The sequence below is a fragment of the Gossypium raimondii genome, chromosome 8 (genome assembly GCF_025698545.1).
Source record: "Gossypium raimondii isolate GPD5lz chromosome 8, ASM2569854v1, whole genome shotgun sequence".
NCBI classification, from domain to species: Eukaryota; Viridiplantae; Streptophyta; class Magnoliopsida; order Malvales; family Malvaceae; genus Gossypium; species Gossypium raimondii.
Genome location: NC_068572.1, coordinates 8,752,165 through 8,773,985, shown reverse-complemented (window position 1 = coordinate 8,773,985; position 21,821 = coordinate 8,752,165). Strand labels below are relative to the sequence as shown.

At 32.1% G+C, this 21,821-nt stretch overlaps 2 protein-coding genes, 1 long non-coding RNA gene and 1 other non-coding gene across 4 annotated transcripts; 1 reads left to right on the top strand and 3 right to left on the bottom strand.

Moving 5' to 3' along the window:
* Positions 1-11,452: 11,452 nt before the first annotated feature.
* Positions 11,453-12,514, bottom strand: LOC105790680 (calmodulin-like protein 8). Its single transcript, XM_012618402.2, has 4 exons — positions 12,370-12,514; positions 12,032-12,210; positions 11,880-11,957; positions 11,453-11,785 (listed from the first exon to the last, which is right to left on the bottom strand). Exons 1-4 carry the CDS (start codon positions 12,437-12,439, stop codon positions 11,648-11,650), a joined length of 465 nt encoding a protein of 154 aa, XP_012473856.1. The 5' UTR covers positions 12,440-12,514; the 3' UTR covers positions 11,453-11,647.
* Positions 11,608-12,513, top strand: LOC128043092 (uncharacterized). Its single transcript, XR_008198768.1, has 2 exons — positions 11,608-11,747; positions 12,154-12,513. It is a non-coding gene; the product is annotated as an uncharacterized LOC128043092 (long non-coding RNA).
* A 514-nt stretch (positions 12,515-13,028) lies between the features above and the next one.
* Positions 13,029-15,672, bottom strand: LOC105790679 (2-methyl-6-phytyl-1,4-hydroquinone methyltransferase, chloroplastic). Its single transcript, XM_012618401.2, has 3 exons — positions 14,768-15,672; positions 14,295-14,601; positions 13,029-13,467 (listed from the first exon to the last, which is right to left on the bottom strand). Exons 1-3 carry the CDS (start codon positions 15,328-15,330, stop codon positions 13,312-13,314), a joined length of 1,026 nt encoding a protein of 341 aa, XP_012473855.1. The 5' UTR covers positions 15,331-15,672; the 3' UTR covers positions 13,029-13,311.
* A 2,336-nt stretch (positions 15,673-18,008) lies between these two features.
* LOC105793113 (uncharacterized) lies at positions 18,009-20,350 on the bottom strand. Its single transcript, XR_008198328.1, has 3 exons — positions 20,252-20,350; positions 18,896-19,007; positions 18,009-18,445 (listed from the first exon to the last, which is right to left on the bottom strand). It is a non-coding gene; the product is annotated as an uncharacterized LOC105793113 (transcript).
* Positions 20,351-21,821: the final 1,471 nt, after the last annotated feature.

Genomic DNA, 21,821 nt, shown 5'->3' with positions numbered 1-21,821 from the left:
AAGTCATTTAATCACATATATCTTAGTATTCACAATTAACTTGATGATAAGGACACATATATTTGCTCACTTATACCAAACTTACCATCTCAATCTTTTCATCAATATGCTTATAAGCTTCCCATTATTCAACCACACCAAACATATATCAAGCATGATTAAACCAAAGACATATGTAAATCATAATATGTTCAACATAAGCCATACCAATGGCTAATCACAACCAAACATATACATGCCATAATTTAGTCTAATTTAGCCTATACATGCCATTATAATCAAAGTTGTTTTGCTATATATACCAAAAAGTCTAAGGGATAGTGTGATGTAGCTTCGACCAGCTTCCAACCTTTACGAGCCTCCGAATACTATAAAATAGAGAAAATAAATAGAGTAAGCATTTAATGCTTAGTAAGTTCGTATAATAGGAAGTTAACTTACCATTCAATTCAATTTAAGGTAAGCTCATAAAATACATCTATAGTAATTTGGCCAATAGTCTAAACACATGTTCTTATCAAACTTGTTAATCATGTAATTACATGAATTCCAAGAAACAAGAATGAGCTAATCATGTAACAAATTTCCATATTCATAAACTTTCCATGTCTTGTATTCACATATATCAATTTCATGTACTTTAGGGATATATGGAAAACAACTCATTTAAAACTAATGTTTTCTCAAGTCAGGATTTTTCCTGTTGAATCATTAAATATCGATGGATACATAAATAGTACACACAAGTGTACACAACTGTAATCCGTCAATTCATATTCGGGAATGCTCATTAGAGCATATAATCGGGAAGCACTCTCTCGAGCCATATAATGGGAAGCTCATGTGAGCCATTTGACGGGAAGCTTATCCGAGCTGTATAACAGGAAGCTCATAAGAGACATAATCGGGAAGCTCATGCGAGCCAACAATGGGTAGCTCCGAAAAACCATTAACGGGAAGCTCTAGATAGCAATATATCAGGAAGTTTAAGCGAGCCATATCGGGAAGCTCTAGAGAGCCATTAATCAGGAAGCTTACAAAGAGCCTTTAATCGAGAAGCTCACGAAGAGCCACATAACGGGGCACTCATAAGAGCTGTGGTGTGTCCACAACACATGCAAGATCACAATCGATCAAGATGCTCCGAAGAGCCATTAACGAAAAGCTCGCAAGAACCATATAACAGGAAGCTCGAGAAGGCTAATAACGGGATGCTCTGTCGAGCTGTGGTGTGTCTGCAACATATAAAAATTAAGCTATTACGATCTCGAAAATATAAAAATTACTAAAAACGGGATAAGATTACTTACCCAATTAAGCCAAGTAAGCTTGCTTGAATTCTTTTCTCTTAGCTAGGGTTTCCATGTAAATAATTTGGGAAAGATGATGAAAAAGATGATATTTTCATTATTTAATTACTTATCATCTTTTATTATTTACAATTTCCAATTTAGTCTTTTATTTTTCTAATTTTCCATGGATGAATCGTTAAACTTATCTACTAACTCCTCTTAATGGTATATTTTTCATATAAGGACCTTCAATTTTGAATTCCATAGATATTTGATATTTATAGCTACTAGAACTCAACATTTGCATTTTATGCAATTTGGTCATTTCCATCTAATTAAACATGAATCGGTAAAAATTTTTAACAAAATTTTTATATGATATTCCTATCATACGGTAAACCATAAATTAATTTTAATATATTTTTTCTTACAGACTCAGATTTGTGGTTCCGAAACCACTGTTTCAATTTCATTAAAAAATGACTATTACACTATGCTCGTGTGGCCAGGCCGTGTGTCTCACACGGTCAAGAGACACGCCCATGTCTTAGGCCATGTGAACATTCGAAATAAGGGCACATGGTTGTGTCCCAACCTGTGTCCAAATTAGAGTGCTCTCTAACTTGGGTCACACGGCCAAGCCACACGCCCATGTGCTAGGTCGTGTGAAAATATTTGAACATTCTGTTTTTCAATTTTAAAGATGCAGGGGACACACAGCCGAAACACACGCCCATGTGCTAGGCCGTGTGTCACATACGACTGAGACACACGCCCGTGTCTCTGCTTGTGTGGACGTAAAAAAACTATTTTCCAAGTTACATTTCTCACCCAATTTGCCTTCCACCTATATTAAAACTTTAACACATTTACAATCCAATACAAGACATACTAATCAAGCCAAAACTAAGTCTTATGCATGACATATCAATAAATATGTTCAATTATCCAACTTACCAAAATAACCATACACACATATATGCATATTTTACCAATTATACTAACTCAAACCACTCATCAATAGGCCTATATGATTTCCATCATCCATCTATTTCAAACACACATTAAACATGATACGACCATTTACTTACACATCAAAACATGTCCATCACAAGTCATTCCAATGGCTAATTACAACCAAAACATTCTTATGCCAACATTGGCTAATTAGCCTATACATGCCATTATAACCAAAATTGAAATTCTATATATACTGAATGAGCCGATGGATAGTGTGATGTAGCTCCGACCAGCTTCCAACCTTTACGAGCTTTCGAGTACTATAAGATAAGGGAAAATAAAACAGAGTAAGCTTTAAAGCTTAGTAAGTTCGTATAACAGAAAATTAACTTACCATTATTTCATACATAAGGTAAGTATACAAGAAATACCCAATTAACTTGGCCATAGCCTAAACACATATTCATATCATATTAGCCAAGTAAATCACATGTAATAATCATTGATCATGGATAAACAAGGTCATCAAGTAATTTCCACATTCAAGTAACAACCAAATCGTGCTTCAGGTATATCATTTCCATGTATTTCATGCATATATCGGTAATAGTTCGTTTCGAACTCATATTATCTCATATCAAAACTTTCCCTGTTGAAACATTCAAAATATCAATGGATATATGGGTAGTACACAGAAAGTGTATAAATTGTAATACGTCAATTCATATTCGGGAATACTCATACGAGAAAATAAACAGGAAGCTCTTTCGAGCCATATAATGGAAAGCTCATGTGAGCCATATAACGGGAAGCTCATAAGAGCTGTAATCAGGAAGTTCAAGTGAGCCAATATCGGGAAGCTTATCCGAGCAGTATAACGGGAAGCTCATAAGAGCCATAAATAGGAAGCTTAAGAGAGCCAATAATTGGGAAGCTCGTAAGAAACATATGTAACGGGAAGCTCATGAGAGCCAAATATCGAAATGCTCGTAAGATCTGTGGTGTGTCCGCAACACATGTAGGATCACAACCAATTGGGAACCTTGTATCCATCGAATTTTATTTATTCAAACGGGACTTAATACTTGTCGGTTATCTTCGGATATATGATTAATTTCATATATATAGCAACAATAAAATCACATACATACAATTCAGTTAACACATATGAATTCTCAATTTAGTTACATGAACTTACCTCGACAATGTTCGTGTGTACAAAAGCTACTAATCTGTTACTTTCTCTTTTCCACGATCTAACTCCATATTTGATCTATCCAGATCTATACAAATGAATTTAACATCAATTTACATTCAATTCAATTCAATTCTTATTTTGGAAAAATTACCATTTTTCCCCTATACTTTTAATTAATTACAATTTCGTCTCAAGGCTCGAAAAATGAAATTCATGCAATTTAATCCTTATTCCAAGCCTAGCAAATTTTTACATATAATATTAGCATCCCTTGCAGTTCACAAAATTCATAATTTTTCCATAAATTTTCCATCTTTTAAATTTAGTCCCTAAATCATAATTTCATCAAAATTCACTTTACAAAAGTTATTTATCTATCAACAACCTTTCATTTTCTACCATAAAACTTCATAATTCATGCATACTCATCCATGGAAAAACCCTAGTACTTTCATAACTTTGCAATTTAATCCCCAAGATAGCTAGATTAAGGTATTACGATCTCGAAAATATAAAAATTATTAAAAACGGGACAAGAACACATATCTAATTAAGCAAAATAAGCTGGTTCATCTTCAAGCTTCATAATTAGGGTTTCCATGTCTTTAATTTTAGGAAAGATGATAAAATGATGATATTTTGTTTTATTTTATTATTTATCATCTTTTTATCTTTTACTTTCCAATTTCATCCTTTTCTTTATTGAATTTTTCATTGACGAATAATCATACTTATCTACTAACTCCAATAATTGGTATATTTGGCATATAAGGACATAAAATATTAAATTTCATAGCTATCTGATCCCTTTAGCTACTAGAATTTAACTTTTGTATTTTATGCAATTTGGTCCTTTTTATCAAATTAGGCATGAAATCAGTAAAATTTCTTTACGAAATTTTCATACGAAATTTCTATCATAATGCAGACCATGAAATAATATTAAAATAAATTTTCTTCCGGACTCAGATTTTTGGACCCGAAACCACTATTCCTATTTCACTAAAAACGGGATGTTACACACACTCTGCTAAAAACTGAGCCTTTTCAAATCAATATCCTATCAGTTGTCAACACAACATACAGTGTGAACAACCCTCAATCTAGCAGCTTTTCATACCCTTCACGACATGAACCACCCCTATTGTACTATCCAACACATTGTATAAAAATTGGCGTCGTTTGTGAGAATCTAACAAAAAAACTATGTATTTAATCTTTACTCTTTGAAGGTTATAGTAACCGAGAAAAAGACCAAAAATCCCTTCTATGACCAGTATTGGAATGAATTTAAGGGTTAGGATTAGAACAATGAAATAGAGTCTTATCATCCCTCTTATCCGTAATCTCAATGATGAAGTAGTGAACATGCTCACCTGTTTCCTTTCGACCTCCAACAAACCATCAAGAGGAAGAATATTATCTTAGTGAAAAAAAGGAGAAGGATTCTCGGCCTACTATTCAACAATATTGGGATCTGTAAGCCCAAAACAAAATTTTTTGGGCTTAACTTTAGAAGTATCCCTAAGAAAAAGCCCCAAGAAGCTGGAAGCAACAAAGGGAAAGAGAAGAAGAAGGAGAATCCTCTTAAGATCATGGATAACCTTATAATTGACAACACAAACATGACATGAGGAGACAACCAAATTGCCACTTCACCTAGTAGACAAAAGATGAGGCCACAGTAGTATGTTGTAACTACTGACCCCCAAACCACCTGAAAGGGGTGATGTTTACTTCCTTTCATCATTGCACTTCTTTAAATGCTTCATAAGGAGAAATTCTCAATAAAAATAGAAGGATATTGGGGACTCTACCACTTATGCTATCTGACCCATAGAAGAGGGAGCCTATGGTTGAATATCAATATCATAGCGATGTTGGCCACATTACCAATGATTATCTCAATTTAAAGGATGCCATAGATGAAGCTATAAGGAAGGGGCAATTGGAAAGATATATAGAAATGACACCACATTCCCTGGAGAAAGAAACAAAAAGAAAGCTATGATAGAGTGTTCTAGAAGTACTAAGAAATTGGTGTAAAAGAAAGGGTAATCTTAAAATACAATAAGGGGATGCACGGAATTTTTGAAAAAATAAAAAGATCAATGCACCCTATTCCAAAGAATTTTAAGAAAATATAGTGTTTCGTTAAGCGCAACAATGATATAAAAAAGCCGTAACACTAGAAAAAAAAACAAAAAGACATACAATGACCTCTTAAGATCTATTTATTGGAACAATAACACCTAATAGTGCCCCAAGAAGGGATTTGATGGGAGAAGAAGACAATCATTGATAAAGCTAACTTTCAAGGTATGTGAAGGTGATGTTCTTCTTTCAATAGGAAACAACATGAGAATCGTATGATGATTCCTTTCCTTTGAAAAAAGGTGCCTCCTTAAGTCTCCTCATTGGATGAAGGTGTAGTTGATGCTACATCCCATTATCACCGATTAGAACAACATGAAGAGAACCACTTGAGTGGAAGAAAGAAAGCACTTGAGAGAAAAAAAAAATGCCTTATTGGTTTTTCCATCCTCAACAAGAACTTTCCCCTGGTTGTTAAGAATTTATGCCTTCAGTGTAATAATTTCATCATTCTACTTGTAATATTTGGACTAATTGAATAAATAAAATTCTATAATTAATTTATTATATCTTTTTATGATTGTCTTCAATGGTTTTTACATGAAAAGAAAAATGAATAAGCAAATATTAGCTAATTTTTACGTTAAATATATATAATCGTATGTTGAGTATTGTATACTCAGTAGTGCTAATATAGTTCAAATATATTGCATTAAGAATAAATTAAAGCGAGTATATATATATATATATATATATATATATAAATATCAAGTATCAATACTTTAATAAATACTACTTTAACTCATCATGTTAATTTCCAACTTTTTTTTCATTTCACATTTCAATATTAATTTCAATGCTTATACATTTTGACCCCTACTATTCGACGATAGACATTAGGATGGATACTCAGATCTATATATCGAGTAAGCCCACAATCCTTTGGGAACTAGGAATACTTTATTTTGTCATTCTAGGTTGCCTAGCAACGATGTCTTTTAATATTTATTTATTCTATCATCCCGGGTTGCCTAGCAATGATAACTTTCAATATTTGTCCGCATTGTCTAACATCGTTTACTGGGGCATTAACACCATATTTACTATTAGAAGTTGTGTGACCCAAATTCCTGTTAAAATAAAATACAAGTGGCAAGATAGGGGGTCTATGAGGGCGAAGGCTAAAGCCCATTGTAGATCCCCAATAAGCAAAATACTGGACTGGGGTCGTAACTGGGGGTGTGGCCTTTGGCTCTCGAGGTATGGTACAGGCTGCACAAGTAAAATCCGTATAGAAGTTTACTTTCTCTATTTGATATTGATTATAATAAGGTGTTTTAATCTTACTACATTACTTCTATTTGACTTTGATTAGAATAATGTTTTTAAACTTATAAATAGACATAATTGTCTCTCCTCTTGTATCATTCAATTTTGACATAGTAAATTTTCATCTCCTCTGCCCATGGTTTTTTTCCCAAAAGGATTTCCATATAAAATTCTGTGTGTTCTTTTCTCTCTTTCTTTGCGATTCATTGTCATTATTGGCGTTCAACTCTCACGTTCACCATTGTAACATCTATGATTATAATATCAATGTTCAAATATTCATAATCACATCCAAAACAATTTCAAACATTTATAACATTATTCAACTATCATTAATCGAATCCATTATTCAAAGTTTATAGGGTAAAGATACCATTACCTTGATGCATAGTCATATTGATTATAACGACTAATTAATCTACGAAAGCAAATTGAAATTAAATTACAGAAGAGCAAACCGTAAAAGTTATACAACGTCTGTCTTTTTTTTTCCTTTCGCCTTTGACGTTTCAACCTTTTCTTTGGCTATGTTTGGTAATACAATAATAGAAACGTCATTAATCACATAATTCAACACAATTCAATGAAATAAAAAATGAATACATTTAATTCAATTTATTCCTTTACGACCCTAATATTTGGAACATCTATATTGTACAATCTATCCAATCAAATTTAGATAATAAATATAGTACAAAGACCTCTTACTTCCAATTTATCACATAAATTTTAATAATTTTCAATTTATTCAATTTAACTCCTAATGTTAAAATTAACTAAATAGTTTAGTTAAATTTCTAATAAATCCACCATCTTTTTTCTATTTTCTAACATAATCTTCCTACTAATTAACTAACAACACCATGCATGAACTTCAACATTTAACAACTAATTTTTTAAGCTTTTCAACCATGAGAACTCAATCAAAAAACCAATAATTTATTAATCTAAACATTAGGTTGGTTAAATACAACTTATCAAAGCTTGAATCTATAAGAAATTATCAAATAATCTCATACCTTAGTTAATTTGTTGGACGACAACCAAGAAATGAAAAAGGGAACTTTCTTCTGAAAACATGATGTATTTTGAAAACCTCCAACAAAGGCAAACATACATTTGAAAGCAACCAATACAAAGGCACGATGATCGGGGAAATAATAATGACACTTTAAAACTCTACCCAAGCCTTGCCAAGAATCCCCAGTGAGCTTCGACAAAGAGTTGACTCAAACTAGGTTACTTCATAACTTGCCTTTTTATCTATAGCAATTGTTATACCATTTCTCAAGATCCCTTCGCGGGATCATTTAGCAATTAGAAGAACATGGCAAATATCATTATTATTGCCTCAGCAAGAGTAATATGCCTCACATAAACATCCGATCAAGCTAAGGAGGCCTACAAGATCTTCAGGAGATATATAGGGAAGAGTTCCTGATTGCTCCCATCAATCGATCACATCCCAACTTAACGAATGTCTCATCTAGTCCCTTTCAAGTCGACTCCAACAATACCATTGGCTAACATTCACCGGTCTACCATTGCATCTATGAGATAGGGAACTCAATAGCTGGGATTTGTACCTAGCCAACCCCTCTCTCTATAAATACCTCCCTTCAACACCAAGACAAGAAAGATCACAAGATATATAGTTTTCATTTTGCTAAAAACTCAACATTCTTAAACCACCATCTTAATAGCTCTCCACACCACTGCAATGTGAACTGCCCTCATTCTAACGTCTCAGAATGTGAACTACCCTCGTTGTACTATCAAACACCTTGTATAACTTTAGTGTTATAACAAAATTAATAACATTGCTAATTATTGCTATTAAATTAAAAACAAGAAATTTTTTTATTGATAACTTTCTTATAGTAAAAATAGTTTTGTCCCTAAATAACTTTTTTATAATATGTAATCAATTTGGACTCACTAATAACATCATGAAAATAGAAAATCAAATTATGTCAAAGTAAAATAAAGAAATTAAACCTCAAATTTTAACACAATAGAGGGGCTAAAACCACAATGTTCAACTAATCCGGTTAAATAGAAGGTTTACAAGGACTGAACTTATAAAATTCGATTTCTTTTTCATGCTAGTTTCTTGCAACATGTATTTGTCTTTTCCATGTGAAAGCTAACGATCTTTTTATTGGTCGAAATTTTCCTGCCCAACATTTTTTAGGTTTTAAGAAAGCCCGAATTCAAAAAGGAAAGCACGTGAATTTGAATGAAACCCACCATGACATTTGTACCAACTGAAAGAGTTCTACATTACTTGAAAGAAAATTATATGTGTAAAATATTAATATTATAGTATTAAATTTCAAAACATTCTGTTTTGTGTGTGAAAACATTGATGCTTCCAATCAACTATTTTGTTGCCAATATCCAAACCTTAAACACATTTGGATTAATTGTAAAACAAACTTACGTGCCCTCCAAACTCTTATTATAAAACACAGATTTCTTACACCATATTCCCTACCCAAAGAAAGTTTGAAGCCCACAAGCCCTAAGCACTCTGCCGGTCTAACAACAATCAACAGCTTTGTCATAGTTAAGATTGCAGAGCCAACAAAATAGTCATTAATGACCAGACAAGTGACCAATGAACAGTCTTCGATCAATCTAGACACTCAAATATGACCTCCTTCCTTATTCTCTACACTTATGTTGACTGGAAGTGTGATTCAGTCTACAAACTTCCATACCCTTAATGCTTATGTTTATTTCGTAACAACTCAAGTTTATTTACATTGAAAAGTTTTCGGCAGATTTGAACATCTAATTTCGAAGGAATCAACTAAAAAAAATTAAACTTATAAAAATGTCTCGACAGCGATTTTTCAAAAAATCAACACACTTTTATAGCAGTATGTCTTATTACAGATAATATCAATCGTTGAGTTTGAAAACATTTGTAATGATTGAAATGGATGTGAAACTAGACATGTCTAAGGCATACAACAAAGTTGAGCGATGCTTCCTGGAAGCTATGATGTGTATTGTTTGAATTAATTGGATTATGTCCTGTTCGAAGTCGGTCATCTATAGGGTAGTGGTAAATGGATACGATTATGGCAAGGGATCCAATTTCATCGTACTTTTTTCTATCATGTGCGGAAGGTCTCTCAATTTTTATTTTTGAGGAAGTACAGTCAGTCTATTTACATTATGAGGAATGTTAAGGACAGAAGGTTAATGCTGATAAAACACCATTCATATTTATTAAAACTATAGAAACGAAAATACCAAACCCCCCTCCCAAAAGGGCACTTTAATTCTCCTAAAAGAAAAATTGTAGGTAGAATTTAGAATTGAGCAAACAACAGGAGGATGAGTTGAACCATCTCAAACAAGGAACAATAAAAGAAAAGAAGCGGATCTTAGTATTCAAAGCAAGGCCCAATTGGCAAATGGATCTCAAATACCTCCCCAACTCCAGTATTTACACCTTTCCCCATTTTAAAAAATTTTCAACTTTGGGTTTCGGCTTACTCTAACTTAAGCTACTCAAAAGGTTTATTTTACTGTTTTAAAAAATAATAATAAACTTTATTTTAATATTAATATAAAATATTATTATACATTTGAAGTTGAGTCGGTTTAAGTTAGCTCCAGGTTTAGAATACTAAATTTAAGCTTCCGCAGGGTCAATATCTAGAGGTTGTCACATGTAAAAAAATATTTTTATTTATTTATGTTTATTAAGTGACATGTCATTTCAAGAACATCCTCTTGTTGGCAGCCGCTAAAAACAATGAATCAGTGATAGACTCGATATGCTAGTAAAAGTACAACAAAACTCCATCTACCATTTTAGTTTTTTCTATATTATATGAGTGAATAAAATAGTTTTTTAATTAAAATTGTACAATTAAATGTTTATTTTGGTGTTTATAATAATAAATATAGCTTTCAATCTTTACACATTTATTCAATTTGATCTTTACTTTTTTATTGGAAGTAAATTAGAAAATTTTGAAACTAATAAAGCTAAAGAGTAAAAATACCTTAGTAAAAATTTAAAACCCAACTTAGCCCTTTAAAAGTTTGTTTATAATTTTATAAAATTATTTAAAAGGGCTATTATGATTTTATAAAATTTGTTTATAATTAAGCTCTTTTATAATCTTTTAAAAACCAATTAAGCTCTTTTATAACTTTTTCTTATAAAACTTGTTTATAATTTTATGATTTTTTAAAAAATTTTGTTTTGAAAAGGCTTAATTGATTTAAAAAAAAATTTGTTACTAAAGTTTTTTTGACCCTTAGCGTTATTAGTTTTGGAATTTTTAATTTACATAAGGCTTATTAATTGGTTAGTAAGGCCTTTTTAACCTTTATATATAAACACTAAAACAAGTATTTAATGGCGCAATTTTAGCACAGGACATGGATTAATTTGTCTATTTTTTAGTAACGAGACTAAAATGTAATCTAAGATATGTACTTTTACCTAGATAATTTATATATATTTATAGATGTGTGTGGATAGTGTATAGGTAGGTATCATGTGAGGTTTGAGTTTCTGTAACTTAACGCAAAAGACATTTATCGCAAGGTATAAACAAGAAAATGGTACTACTCGCGCGATGAGCCGCGGTTTTATTTTTATTTTCTTTTTTGGTAAACGAAGTATATACAACATCTTTTTATTATGTATCACCATCTATCTAAGGGTTACAGTTATTTGCAGTCTGATAATAGGTGGCTATGAAGGGGACATATCCGACAAAGAAAGCAAATCCATGAAAGAGTTTCATAAGGCCACCATCATCATCCTTGCAAACTCATCAAAGCTCACAACTCCATCACCATCTAAGTCGGCTTCTCTGATCATCTGTTCTGCTTCTTCCATTGTCAGCTTTTCTCCCATGTTCATCATTACTTGTCTTAACTGCATTTCAAACATGGGTTTTTGGTCAACTCCATGTACCAATGATTCAATGTTGCAAAGAAAGATATATTACAGTGTGTGTGTGTGTTTAAACCTCATTTGCTGATATAAATCCATCTTGATCCAGGTCGAATACTTTGAAAGCTTCTTTTAGTTCATCCACCACATTTTCCTACAAGTTTAATTCATTATTTGCCTCGTCAAACAAAACAAAACATGAGCATTATTGGTTTTATTTTTATTTACCTGCATTTTTCTAGCCATAATATTCACGAAATCTTCAAAGTCAATCTTCCCTTTTCTTTCAATATCATCAGCCTCGTTAATCACCATCATCATCATCATCATGTTTTGATCTTCTTTTATAGGGTTTGCATCATCTAATGTCTGGATCACTGATGCCAGCTCTTCCATGCTAATGAAGCCTGCAATAATTTTACATCAATATGTGTTTCCAAGAATGGAAAAGTATCCCAACATCTTGGATTCGAGTTTTGCGGAAGGTGAAAACAGTCGACCTAGTTCGACTGCAACGTGACTAGATATCGATGGGTTTCATACCCAAAAAAGGAATGATGGCATACCATCTGAATCTTTATCGATCAAGCAAAACACTTCTCGAACAACTTGATCATCTGTCAATGTATGTGCCATGCTGAACTAATGAAAACTCTATGCTTGTGTCGATGAATGAAGAAAAGGGAATGTGATACTGGCCTTCTATGTAAGATTATATATAAAAAAGGGAGTGGGTAAGAAAAATAATGAGACAAGAACTTTTTGGATTAGTCTAAGTTGTATTCAAAGAACGAATTTTCTAGAAAATTAGTGCAACCTTTTGAATAAAGATACAGGATTACCCTTTTTTTTCTTCTTTAGTTTAGTTTAGTTAGCATAGCTATTTAATTGATCGACATCACAATCGTGCGAACAAAAAGATTGTAAAGGTGGGAATTCGATTATAGAAAAGGTTATTCAACACACAGTGGTCAAAAGTATTATAGTAGAATTAGTTTTTCTAGGCATCACATGATAGGGATAGATGCAAATTCGATTGCTTAAAATAATCATGATTACAAATGATGATTTAAATACTGGCTAATTGGAAAAGAAAAATGAAAAAGTGGCCGTCAATGTTGAGCAAACATATCCATTTCAGATCAATTGAGTATTTCAGATGGTTTTGGCAGATAAAATATCCAAGAAATAAAGTTTTCGGAAAGAAATTAAGTGACACACAAACTCAAATATAAAACATCTCATATTATTATTCATTTATAGATGTAGCTTTAAAGTGTATCCAAAACTTAGGAGGGACGACTAGTTTTGATGAACCATAAAACGGACATTGACGAAAATATATCCAAAGCCAAAGAAAAAAGAAGAGGTTGAATTTACTTGAAAAAAGTTGGTTTTATTTCAGAAATGCAAAACACCCTTCATGGTCTAGCATAGGATATATATAGATATACTAAAGAGATGTATGCAACTTGGAAGGGCAGAACAGCTAAAGTTCAATTCTTTCTTTAGATTGGTTGACCCTCTGGTACAAATTGATCTTTGAGCCACATGTAGATAGGGACCAGTACATAATATGCTGCTGCAGTGGCACCCAACATGAAGCGCAAGAGAAATACAAACGGATTTACCGGCTTTGATACATCCTCTGCCTTAGGTCCGAGCTGCATAAGATAAAGAATGATAAAATCAAAAATTAAATGACGATTGCTTTCACATCAGTTCCATGAATACATGTTCACCGGTGAGTGCCAGATGCAGAAAGGATATTACATCCCATGAGCTCAATGTTGACAGTATAATAAAAATATAGCCGAGGTCATATTAACAGCACAGTAAGAATGGATTGGGGCTTAGGGTTGAATGAACCAAGATAGTTATCTACAATCCAATGTCCATGATGCTGAACCAAGTAAAGAGTTTAATACAGTAAACACAAATAGGTAGAGCTGTACCAAATACATCAGTTCCATACATCTTATAGCTCTTCTTTCAGTTCCATTAATCAAGCATCATCTGAAAATTTATGCACCTAAAAGACTAGAAGAGATCTAGATAATCTCATAGACCAAAGAAATCAATTTCATCTTCATATCACGAAAGACCGAGGTGGGAGACGAATGAGAGATGATTACAAGGGGCTATTAGAAAACGCATATCCATTATGTGCCAAAGTTAACTTATTTATTGATTTTTGACTGAGAGCTTCTTTGAGGGAACAACAAAGGCAGAATCAGAATTTCAAAAATTCAGGATAAAAAGAACCGAGGCTATTCTGAGGATTAATTGCGGCTTATGATTATGGCTCCTTAAACTGAAGGTAAAATACTTGTATATTTGTAACAATGTACAGAACCTTTCACCAGATTTTGAATCCTTGGCTCATAATACAGAGTGTATGAGATAAATACATGCAGACATCACTAGACAACTCAATAGTCAAATAGGGTAAAGATTTATTTAATGAAGCAGTGTTCAAAAAGTGATTTACCTGCAAAGGAGAGTCCCCAGATGTGGGTTTAACACCGGTTACAGAGCACCCCATGATCAAACCATGTCGGCGAACTCCGCGATACCATTTAGGGCCAATCCTTTTGAGTTGGACATCCTTAAATCCAGCCTTTTCAAACCACTCTATATACTCTTCCTCCTTAGGGAAAAGCATCCAAACGTCTGCAAAGAAACGAGACAACCAAAATGTAGGGTACACAGGACCAATTAAGCAAGCTTTTCCTCCTTGTTTCAACACCCTGTATGCTTCCTTGATCCCCCGTTGTGGGTCTGGCCAGTACTCTATGCTGAAAAACACACAATACCATATTCCCATTTCCCAGTTAGAGGCATTATCAAGCCACTATCTCCTCCCCTCTCTCAATTTCAAGACAAATCATACATGCAAACCATAAAGCTACCAGCATTTAACATCTTATAGTAGATAGTCCTAAAAGGGGGTTGAAAATATACCTTCCAGCAGACACATATCTATCGGCAAAATCAGCAGGAAAAGGAAGATCTTCTGCATCACCTTCAATTATGTTGCATTCCTTGAGAGGCTCCTTCTGTTTAGCCTTTGCAAGCTGGTGAGGAGATTGGTCAAGGATTGTAACATTCTTAGCATCCACATGCTGAACAATACCCAAAGTAGTGAAACCAGTTCCACCACCAACATCTACAACTACCATGTCCCTGTCATTGAGATCAGCTGGCTCAAGTGCATCATCCCTCATGTCTTCAGTCCAGTGACCTGGGTTTATGACATGGTCATAGACAATTGAGAGGAACCTGTAGAACCAAAAGGCCTCCTTTTTGTGTTGTATGAATCTTGGTTGTGAAGCTGGCCTTGACGCTGATAAGCTGCACCTCGGGGCTATCGTCGTTCCTAGCCTGGACATCCTCGGACTGTAGATTAAACCCGCACTCGAAAACTGTTTCCCATGTAAACCTGACCCCAAAAAACCAATACTTTTTGGGGTTACACCTCGGATGAGAGTGAAGGTTTCAGCTCCATTCAGCATGGAAGAAGCCATGGATTAAGCAGGAAACCAAAAAAAAAAAAAAAAACCCCACAAATTAAGAAGCTGCAATGTTTAGTTGAAAGTTGAAAGAAATGAGAAAATACAAATATAAAGACAAAAACCCAGCACCCAAATCTGGTGGTTTGGTGGGTTCAGGGCGGTGATTAGGCTAGGTGAACACTGAAGAGAGCCAGTAGCCCACAAAACATGGTACTTGGTCCAGCACCGCAGATACAAGCCAAGGCAGTTAGCTACTTTTCTTTATGCAACTTCGGTGAGACTAGAGAGTCTCTAGAGCAGAGAAATCGAGTTAACGGGCACCACAGGATTGGATTCTTTTTTGGCTTATTATTTTGATTGGATTTTGGCTTTATATTTAAGAAAGGATTTACGGTTTGAAGTTTGATTGTGTTTTAGTAGGAGAAGTGAAAATCGCAGGGTGCCAACAAAGACAATGGGCTCTTTTTGCTGAATGGTGGATCCCTTACTCTCCTCTCTTAATTGCAAGGTGATACCCATTCATTTCTGCCTACCCTCACGACCAAGCATCGAGTTTTGTTTCGCAGCAGCAATCTTGATTTAATTATGATTTGGATTTTTTTACTACATTAAAATTGAAAAAAATTAATAATTGGATTTGAATTTTATTCTTGATCTGCTAATTATTATAATTATTAAGTTTGATTGAATTGAGTGTAATTTGACATTTTAATTACCCTTTTCAATTCATAAATGGCATATGAGAATGAGAGTAATTACATTATAAATTTTCAAACCCACTTATAAAGTTGTTATATAATTATAATAAAATATATAATAATCCGATTCGGAATTCAACTCGAAATATCTATCGCTTAAATAACCCCAAACACTCCATTTGATGGGGGAGATGGTACTAAAAAGGATCTTCTTCCTCTCTTCTCTTAAACCAGAAGACAGAACACTCTTTTATCAACAAAAATATTAAAGTTTAAGAAGTTAGTATTTTAATTTTAAGAGATATATTTAATTAATAATAAATTTATATTTTAATTAACTTAATTATTGTAAGAGAAATTCATTTCATCATTTTAACAATAATACTTAATGGTGTTACTTTTACTAATAATATTATAAAATAGAGAATTCACATTAATATCAAATTAAAAGTAAAAAATTAAATTTTATATTTCAATAAAGAGATTAAAACCATAATTAATATATGATGGTGCCAAATCCATCGGCTTTAAATTCCTACCCTAAAAAACATAATAAATTTTATAAATAGAAAAGTAGAGTCAAATCCGGAAGAGATTAGATCAATTAAAATTATTTACGACTTTTGCAATCCTGAAATTAAATCTTACAAAAATAATATAAAGAAAAGCAGGAATGTAAATAACAACAATTCGAAAAATTTAAGAGTAAACATATATGACCAGATTTCTAGTCTTAGGTGCGATGTCAATTTCGGTGTTAAATTAATCACGAATTTTAGATCTTTTCTTATTTAATGATAAATTGATTATAACGATCAAAAGAACAATTTAAACCATCAATCTTTCTTGAGTTTATAAATTAATTGCGAGAATAACTCTACAATCAACCCTTTCAAGTCAAACACTTATAATATTTAATTTTTCAATAGCCTTCCAAATTGAAAAGACCCAACTATAATTAACAAATTCAACTACATGATTCATTTAAATTAGATCACATATTCTCATAGCATAATCCAATTGCTCTTTGAATCAACCTACACGTTTTAGTTATTGGAATAAAGAGACAATTACTAACCAATTTACTCTAATTAACTATGTATTATTCATTTTTGTATAGATAGTGTATCTCTATGCCTGTTTTACGGCCATGAAGACCCTTTTGAAGTTTGTGGCTACTCTTCCAAAAATGATATTTCCAGGGTTTGAGCCTAAGGACACGTTTGGTTCGTTGTAATGGAATAGAGCTGTAATTGAATAGAACTGTAATGGAATAGAACTGTAATAGTAATTCAATTGTTTGGTTGAATGGAATGATGTTGTAATAGCATAAAGAAAAAAACTAAAATGACTAGAATACCCTTAGCAGAATTTTTTTTAGGTAGATGATTATTGTTATTGTTATTAAATTTTAATAAGATTATTATTAAAAATAATTTAACCATATTTTAACATAATTATTATTAAATATAATTTAATAAAATTCTTAATATAATTATTATTATATGAATTTACTAAAATTATAATATATAATACTATAAAAATATATAATCTACTTTATTTTTTAAACTGCAATAAATATTTAATGTGCTAAAATATCATTAGTGAAACAAATAATTTAATTATTCTACAATAAAAAACAAAATATAAGAAGTAATAAATAACTGGAGAATTATATTTGACATCCAAACATAATATTCATATGTTAACAAAAAATTACATGATTTCATTAGTTTATATGTCATAATTTATTAAGCATCTGTTGCAACAGGCAGTTGTTCTTGAGACGTTATCTTTAACCTATCATAGGCTTGAATTTGATCCTAAATTTAGTGATAGATGTAATAATAGTCTTAAAGAGTTAGTTGAAGAGGAAATTTTTAGCTTGCCTAGAGTTTCCTCTCTTGTTCATATATTGTTTCATTAGACAAATTATTAAAAGTTCAAAACTTGAATGCTATGATGTTTGGAAGAGGTACAGATGCTCTAAAATTATTAAATATTTGGGTCCAATCATCTATTACGACATCATTAGTCTTTGTTCATTACACAATAGTTTCATGCACCTCCAAAGAGTGAATGTTTCAGCAAAGTTGCCATCATGACTACATAGAACAATAAAGAAACATACAGACAAAATTGTGAAGAACTTGGTACTACCGTGTCTCAAAATTTCACATCGGTTGTCCATGTACCTTGCACACTAAGGTGTTTAGTTACATGCATTGTCTTCAATTTCACCACATTTCTTCCCAATGCGTTTCTTAGCCTGGTTGCATAAAGAAGGATATCTTCAGGAGTCATATTCTTCAAGGATACCACCCGCTCGTTTTTGTTCTCTGAGAAATTGGCAAGATACATGTTTTGAGACATGATAATCATATATTTAATCTATGATATCCCACTACTTTGGTGATCATATATTTAATCTCCTACAGCTAGATTCAGATCATCCATAATTTCAATTATCAAACCATCACATTATGCGCAGATGAAAGTGACACAACTTAATACTAGCTTGAGAAGCTAATTCATTCATTCTTTGCAAATTACTCGAAGTGGTTCAATAGTTTAGTTTATATATAGATACGAGTCTCCACAAGCATAAACAAGAATAATACCTAAAGTTGAAATGCAAATCTTAGCACAAACTCTTGGCCAACAGATCAAGAAAACATTTAACAAAAAGGTATCTGCTTTATTAGGCAAACAAAGACGAGAAAAACACATTGCAATGTTGGAATTGAAAAGAGAAATGCAACAAACATTGAGATTTTGAAAAATTACTTTACTCCAAAGGTGTCAAGCAAATATACCAAAAATAATATAAGCCAGAAAGTTTAGAAGATAATACTCAAGAGGTTTATATAAAAGTTAACAAGTGGAAAAAAAAGAATGATTAAAATCATACCTGATGCCCCTACTACTACCTCCCCAATCACAATAGCTTACAATCAGCTTTTTAAGTTGCCAAACTCCTCGCAATGCCATCTTCATTTTCAAAACACAAAAAAATTATTAACTAAGTATATGTTTAAGCCCCCACCCCCTCTTTTTATTTTCTAAATAGCAATACATATAAAACAAATGAATTGCACCCTTTGTTTTTGCCAATTATTTCCATAAAATTCAGAATATAATGCTAACTTAAATACTATAATTCAACCATAAGACATTAATTTTTCAAAAATTCAAGAAAGCAAATAGTAAAACTATTTTGAACAATACGATTAAATAAATACTTAACACCTCCTACAACTTAGCATTTCAACTACACAAATTCACAATGTAAACCTACTAATTACAACTTCGACCTACAAATTTATATTCTATAACAAACTAAAATCCTGCTTCTAATCAACTATCCTTAATGTAACATATAATGAGGAAAAGGAAACAATATCTCAAAGATTCTAACACAGAAAAAAAATCAAATCAAACCCAAAATTTGAACAACATACATATAAATGGTCTTCTAAAATTGACCAGGAAAAAGAATAGTCTTCTAAAATTGAACAGCATACATATAAATTATTAACTAAGTATATGTTTAACCCCCACCCCTTTTTTATTTTCTAAATAGCAATAAATATAAAACAAATGAATTGCACCCTTTGTTTTTGCCAATTATTTCAAAATTCAGAATATAATGCTAACTTAAATACTATAATTCAACCATAAGGCATTAATTTTTCAGAAAATTCAAGAAAGCAAATAGTAAAACTATTTTGAACAATACGATTAAATAAATACTCAACACCTCCTACAACTTAGCATTTCAACTACACAAATTCACAATGTAAACCTACTAATTACAACTTCGACCTACAAATTTATATTCTATAACAAACTAAAATCCCGCTTCTAATCAACTATCCTTAATGTAACATATAATGAGGAAAAAGGAAACAATATCTCAAAGATTCTAACACAGGAAAAAAATCAAATCAAACCCAAAAATTTGAACAGCATAAATATAAATGGTCTTCTAAAATTGACCAGGAAAAAAGAAAACAACAGCATTTTCAAACCCAATATCTTGAACCCAAAATCACCCCCCAAACAATAGATTGCATGCAAAGAGATTATAAATAACAACAGAAAAAACATAGATCTCATAAAAAGAGACTCGAATTAGAAAAAAATTATAAAGAAAGAAAAAAAGAACAGAGCAATCAACAGGCAATAATACAAATAAAGGGGAAATAATAATAGGCAAAATATGGGGACTTTACCTAACAAATGAAATCGATTCTCAGATAAGATGATGAGTGTTTAGACACGAAAAAAAAAGAATAGAAATACTTTGTCACGCTTTTTTTCGTTCCTGATAAAATGAAGAAAAGAAACACTGTCTATCATTTCCAGTAACTTTTTTTGTCATCTTTTTCTCCATTTTCTTCACCTTTGCTTCAGCTTCTAAGTACCCAAACGTTAAAGAAGGAAAAATCATAAAGAAGGAAAAAAATAAATTACCTGAAATATCTAGGTCTCCTCTGCAATCAATGGAAAAAAAAAGGGAAACGTAGAGATGCTTGGAAAGAAAGTTACCAGAAGGAGAAGATGAAGCTGAGGGCAAAAATTGGAAAATAGGAAAAAGAAAATTGGAACACGCGGACGGAATAGCTAATCAGAGCTGAAGGCAATGAATGGCTATTACAGCCTTTTCATGTAATAGGGCCTGAATGGATTCAGGCTGTAATGGTATTACAACCAACCAAACGTTGGTTTGATGGTGGGCCCACCGAATTGGGGGGAATGCATTCCTATTTCCCCCAACCAAACATGCTGGAAGTTCTTTCTTTAGGAGAGCAATGTGCCTTATCATCGTACCCAACACTTATTGGCAACTATATATTATTTTAAATACCAATCAATCTCATAAAATAAAGAAGCAAATATCAACAAATAAGAAAAAAACAAAAAAACACTTTCAAATCTCACAATTCTAATAAGAGAGAATTTCCATTTACCATTAGCTAAAAAAATTAAAATTAGCTGTTCATAGTAAAATATAATATTGAAAATTAATAGGAAAATGAAAATTCAAGTTCCTTTTGGCTGACAAAAAAAAAAATCTTTTATAGAGTGATAATACATCCAATTTACATGTATATTATGCTTAATTTTGATAAATTATTGAATGAGATGTCACTAATTTGGGGCTTATTATTTGATTTTGATTACGTGAAAAAGCAAAACTCAAAAAGTTAAAAAGAGTCAAAGATGTGCGTTGTCGTAAAAATTTTAGGCTAAAAAACAAAGTTGGTGGAAAAGAATCTATTTTGGAAACTTTTATTCTGAGATTTATTTGTAAAAAAGATACTGTTAGAGTATTATTATGAGATATTATCTTTTCGCAATTTGATTCCTAATGAGATATTATAAGATATTATTATGAGATATTATCTTTTAGCAATTTGATTCCTACGTAACTATTATTGTATAGATATATATATATATATACTCTTGAGGTTTATCAATAAAATTCAAGCGATTCCCTATTCTTGTCATGACATTTGAGTAAGGTTTTTGACACAATTTTTTTTCTTTCATCATTCTAGATGGCTGGCGGCAAGTCTTCTCTTCCACCACTACCAAGGGGGTGACACTTCCTAGTTTCACCGTTGAGCAATGGCAGTCTCTTTTGGCAATGGTCAGTAATAAACAATCAACTTTCACTCAGTTGAATGGTAAGTCTAGAAATAATTGGATTATGAATATGAGGTATTCAAATCATGTTACGAGTGATCTTATGTGTTTGAAGAATGTAAGAGATGTTGTAGCATGTTCTGTAGGACTCCC

Bases quoted from the DNA above. Each gene is read 5' to 3' on its own strand.
- LOC105790679 (XM_012618401.2), bottom strand. From the start codon at position 15,330: ATGGCTTCTTCCATGCTGAATGGAGCTGAAACCTTCACTCTCATCCGA. The intron at 14,602-14,767 runs GTATATTTTCAA...TGTGTTTTTCAG, and splicing joins AGATATGTGTCTGCTGGAAG to CATAGAGTACTGGCCAGACC. The intron at 13,468-14,294 runs GTAAATCACTTT...TATCTTATGCAG, and splicing joins CTGGGGACTCTCCTTTGCAG to CTCGGACCTAAGGCAGAGGA.
- LOC105790680 (XM_012618402.2), bottom strand. From the start codon at position 12,439: ATGGCACATACATTGACAGATGATCAAGTTGTTCGAGAAGTGTTTTGC. The intron at 11,958-12,031 runs GTAAATAAAAAT...TTAAACTTGTAG, and splicing joins TTATGGCTAGAAAAATGCAG to GAAAATGTGGTGGATGAACT. The intron at 11,786-11,879 runs GTTTAAACACAC...TTTGAAATGCAG, and splicing joins GATTTATATCAGCAAATGAG to TTAAGACAAGTAATGATGAA.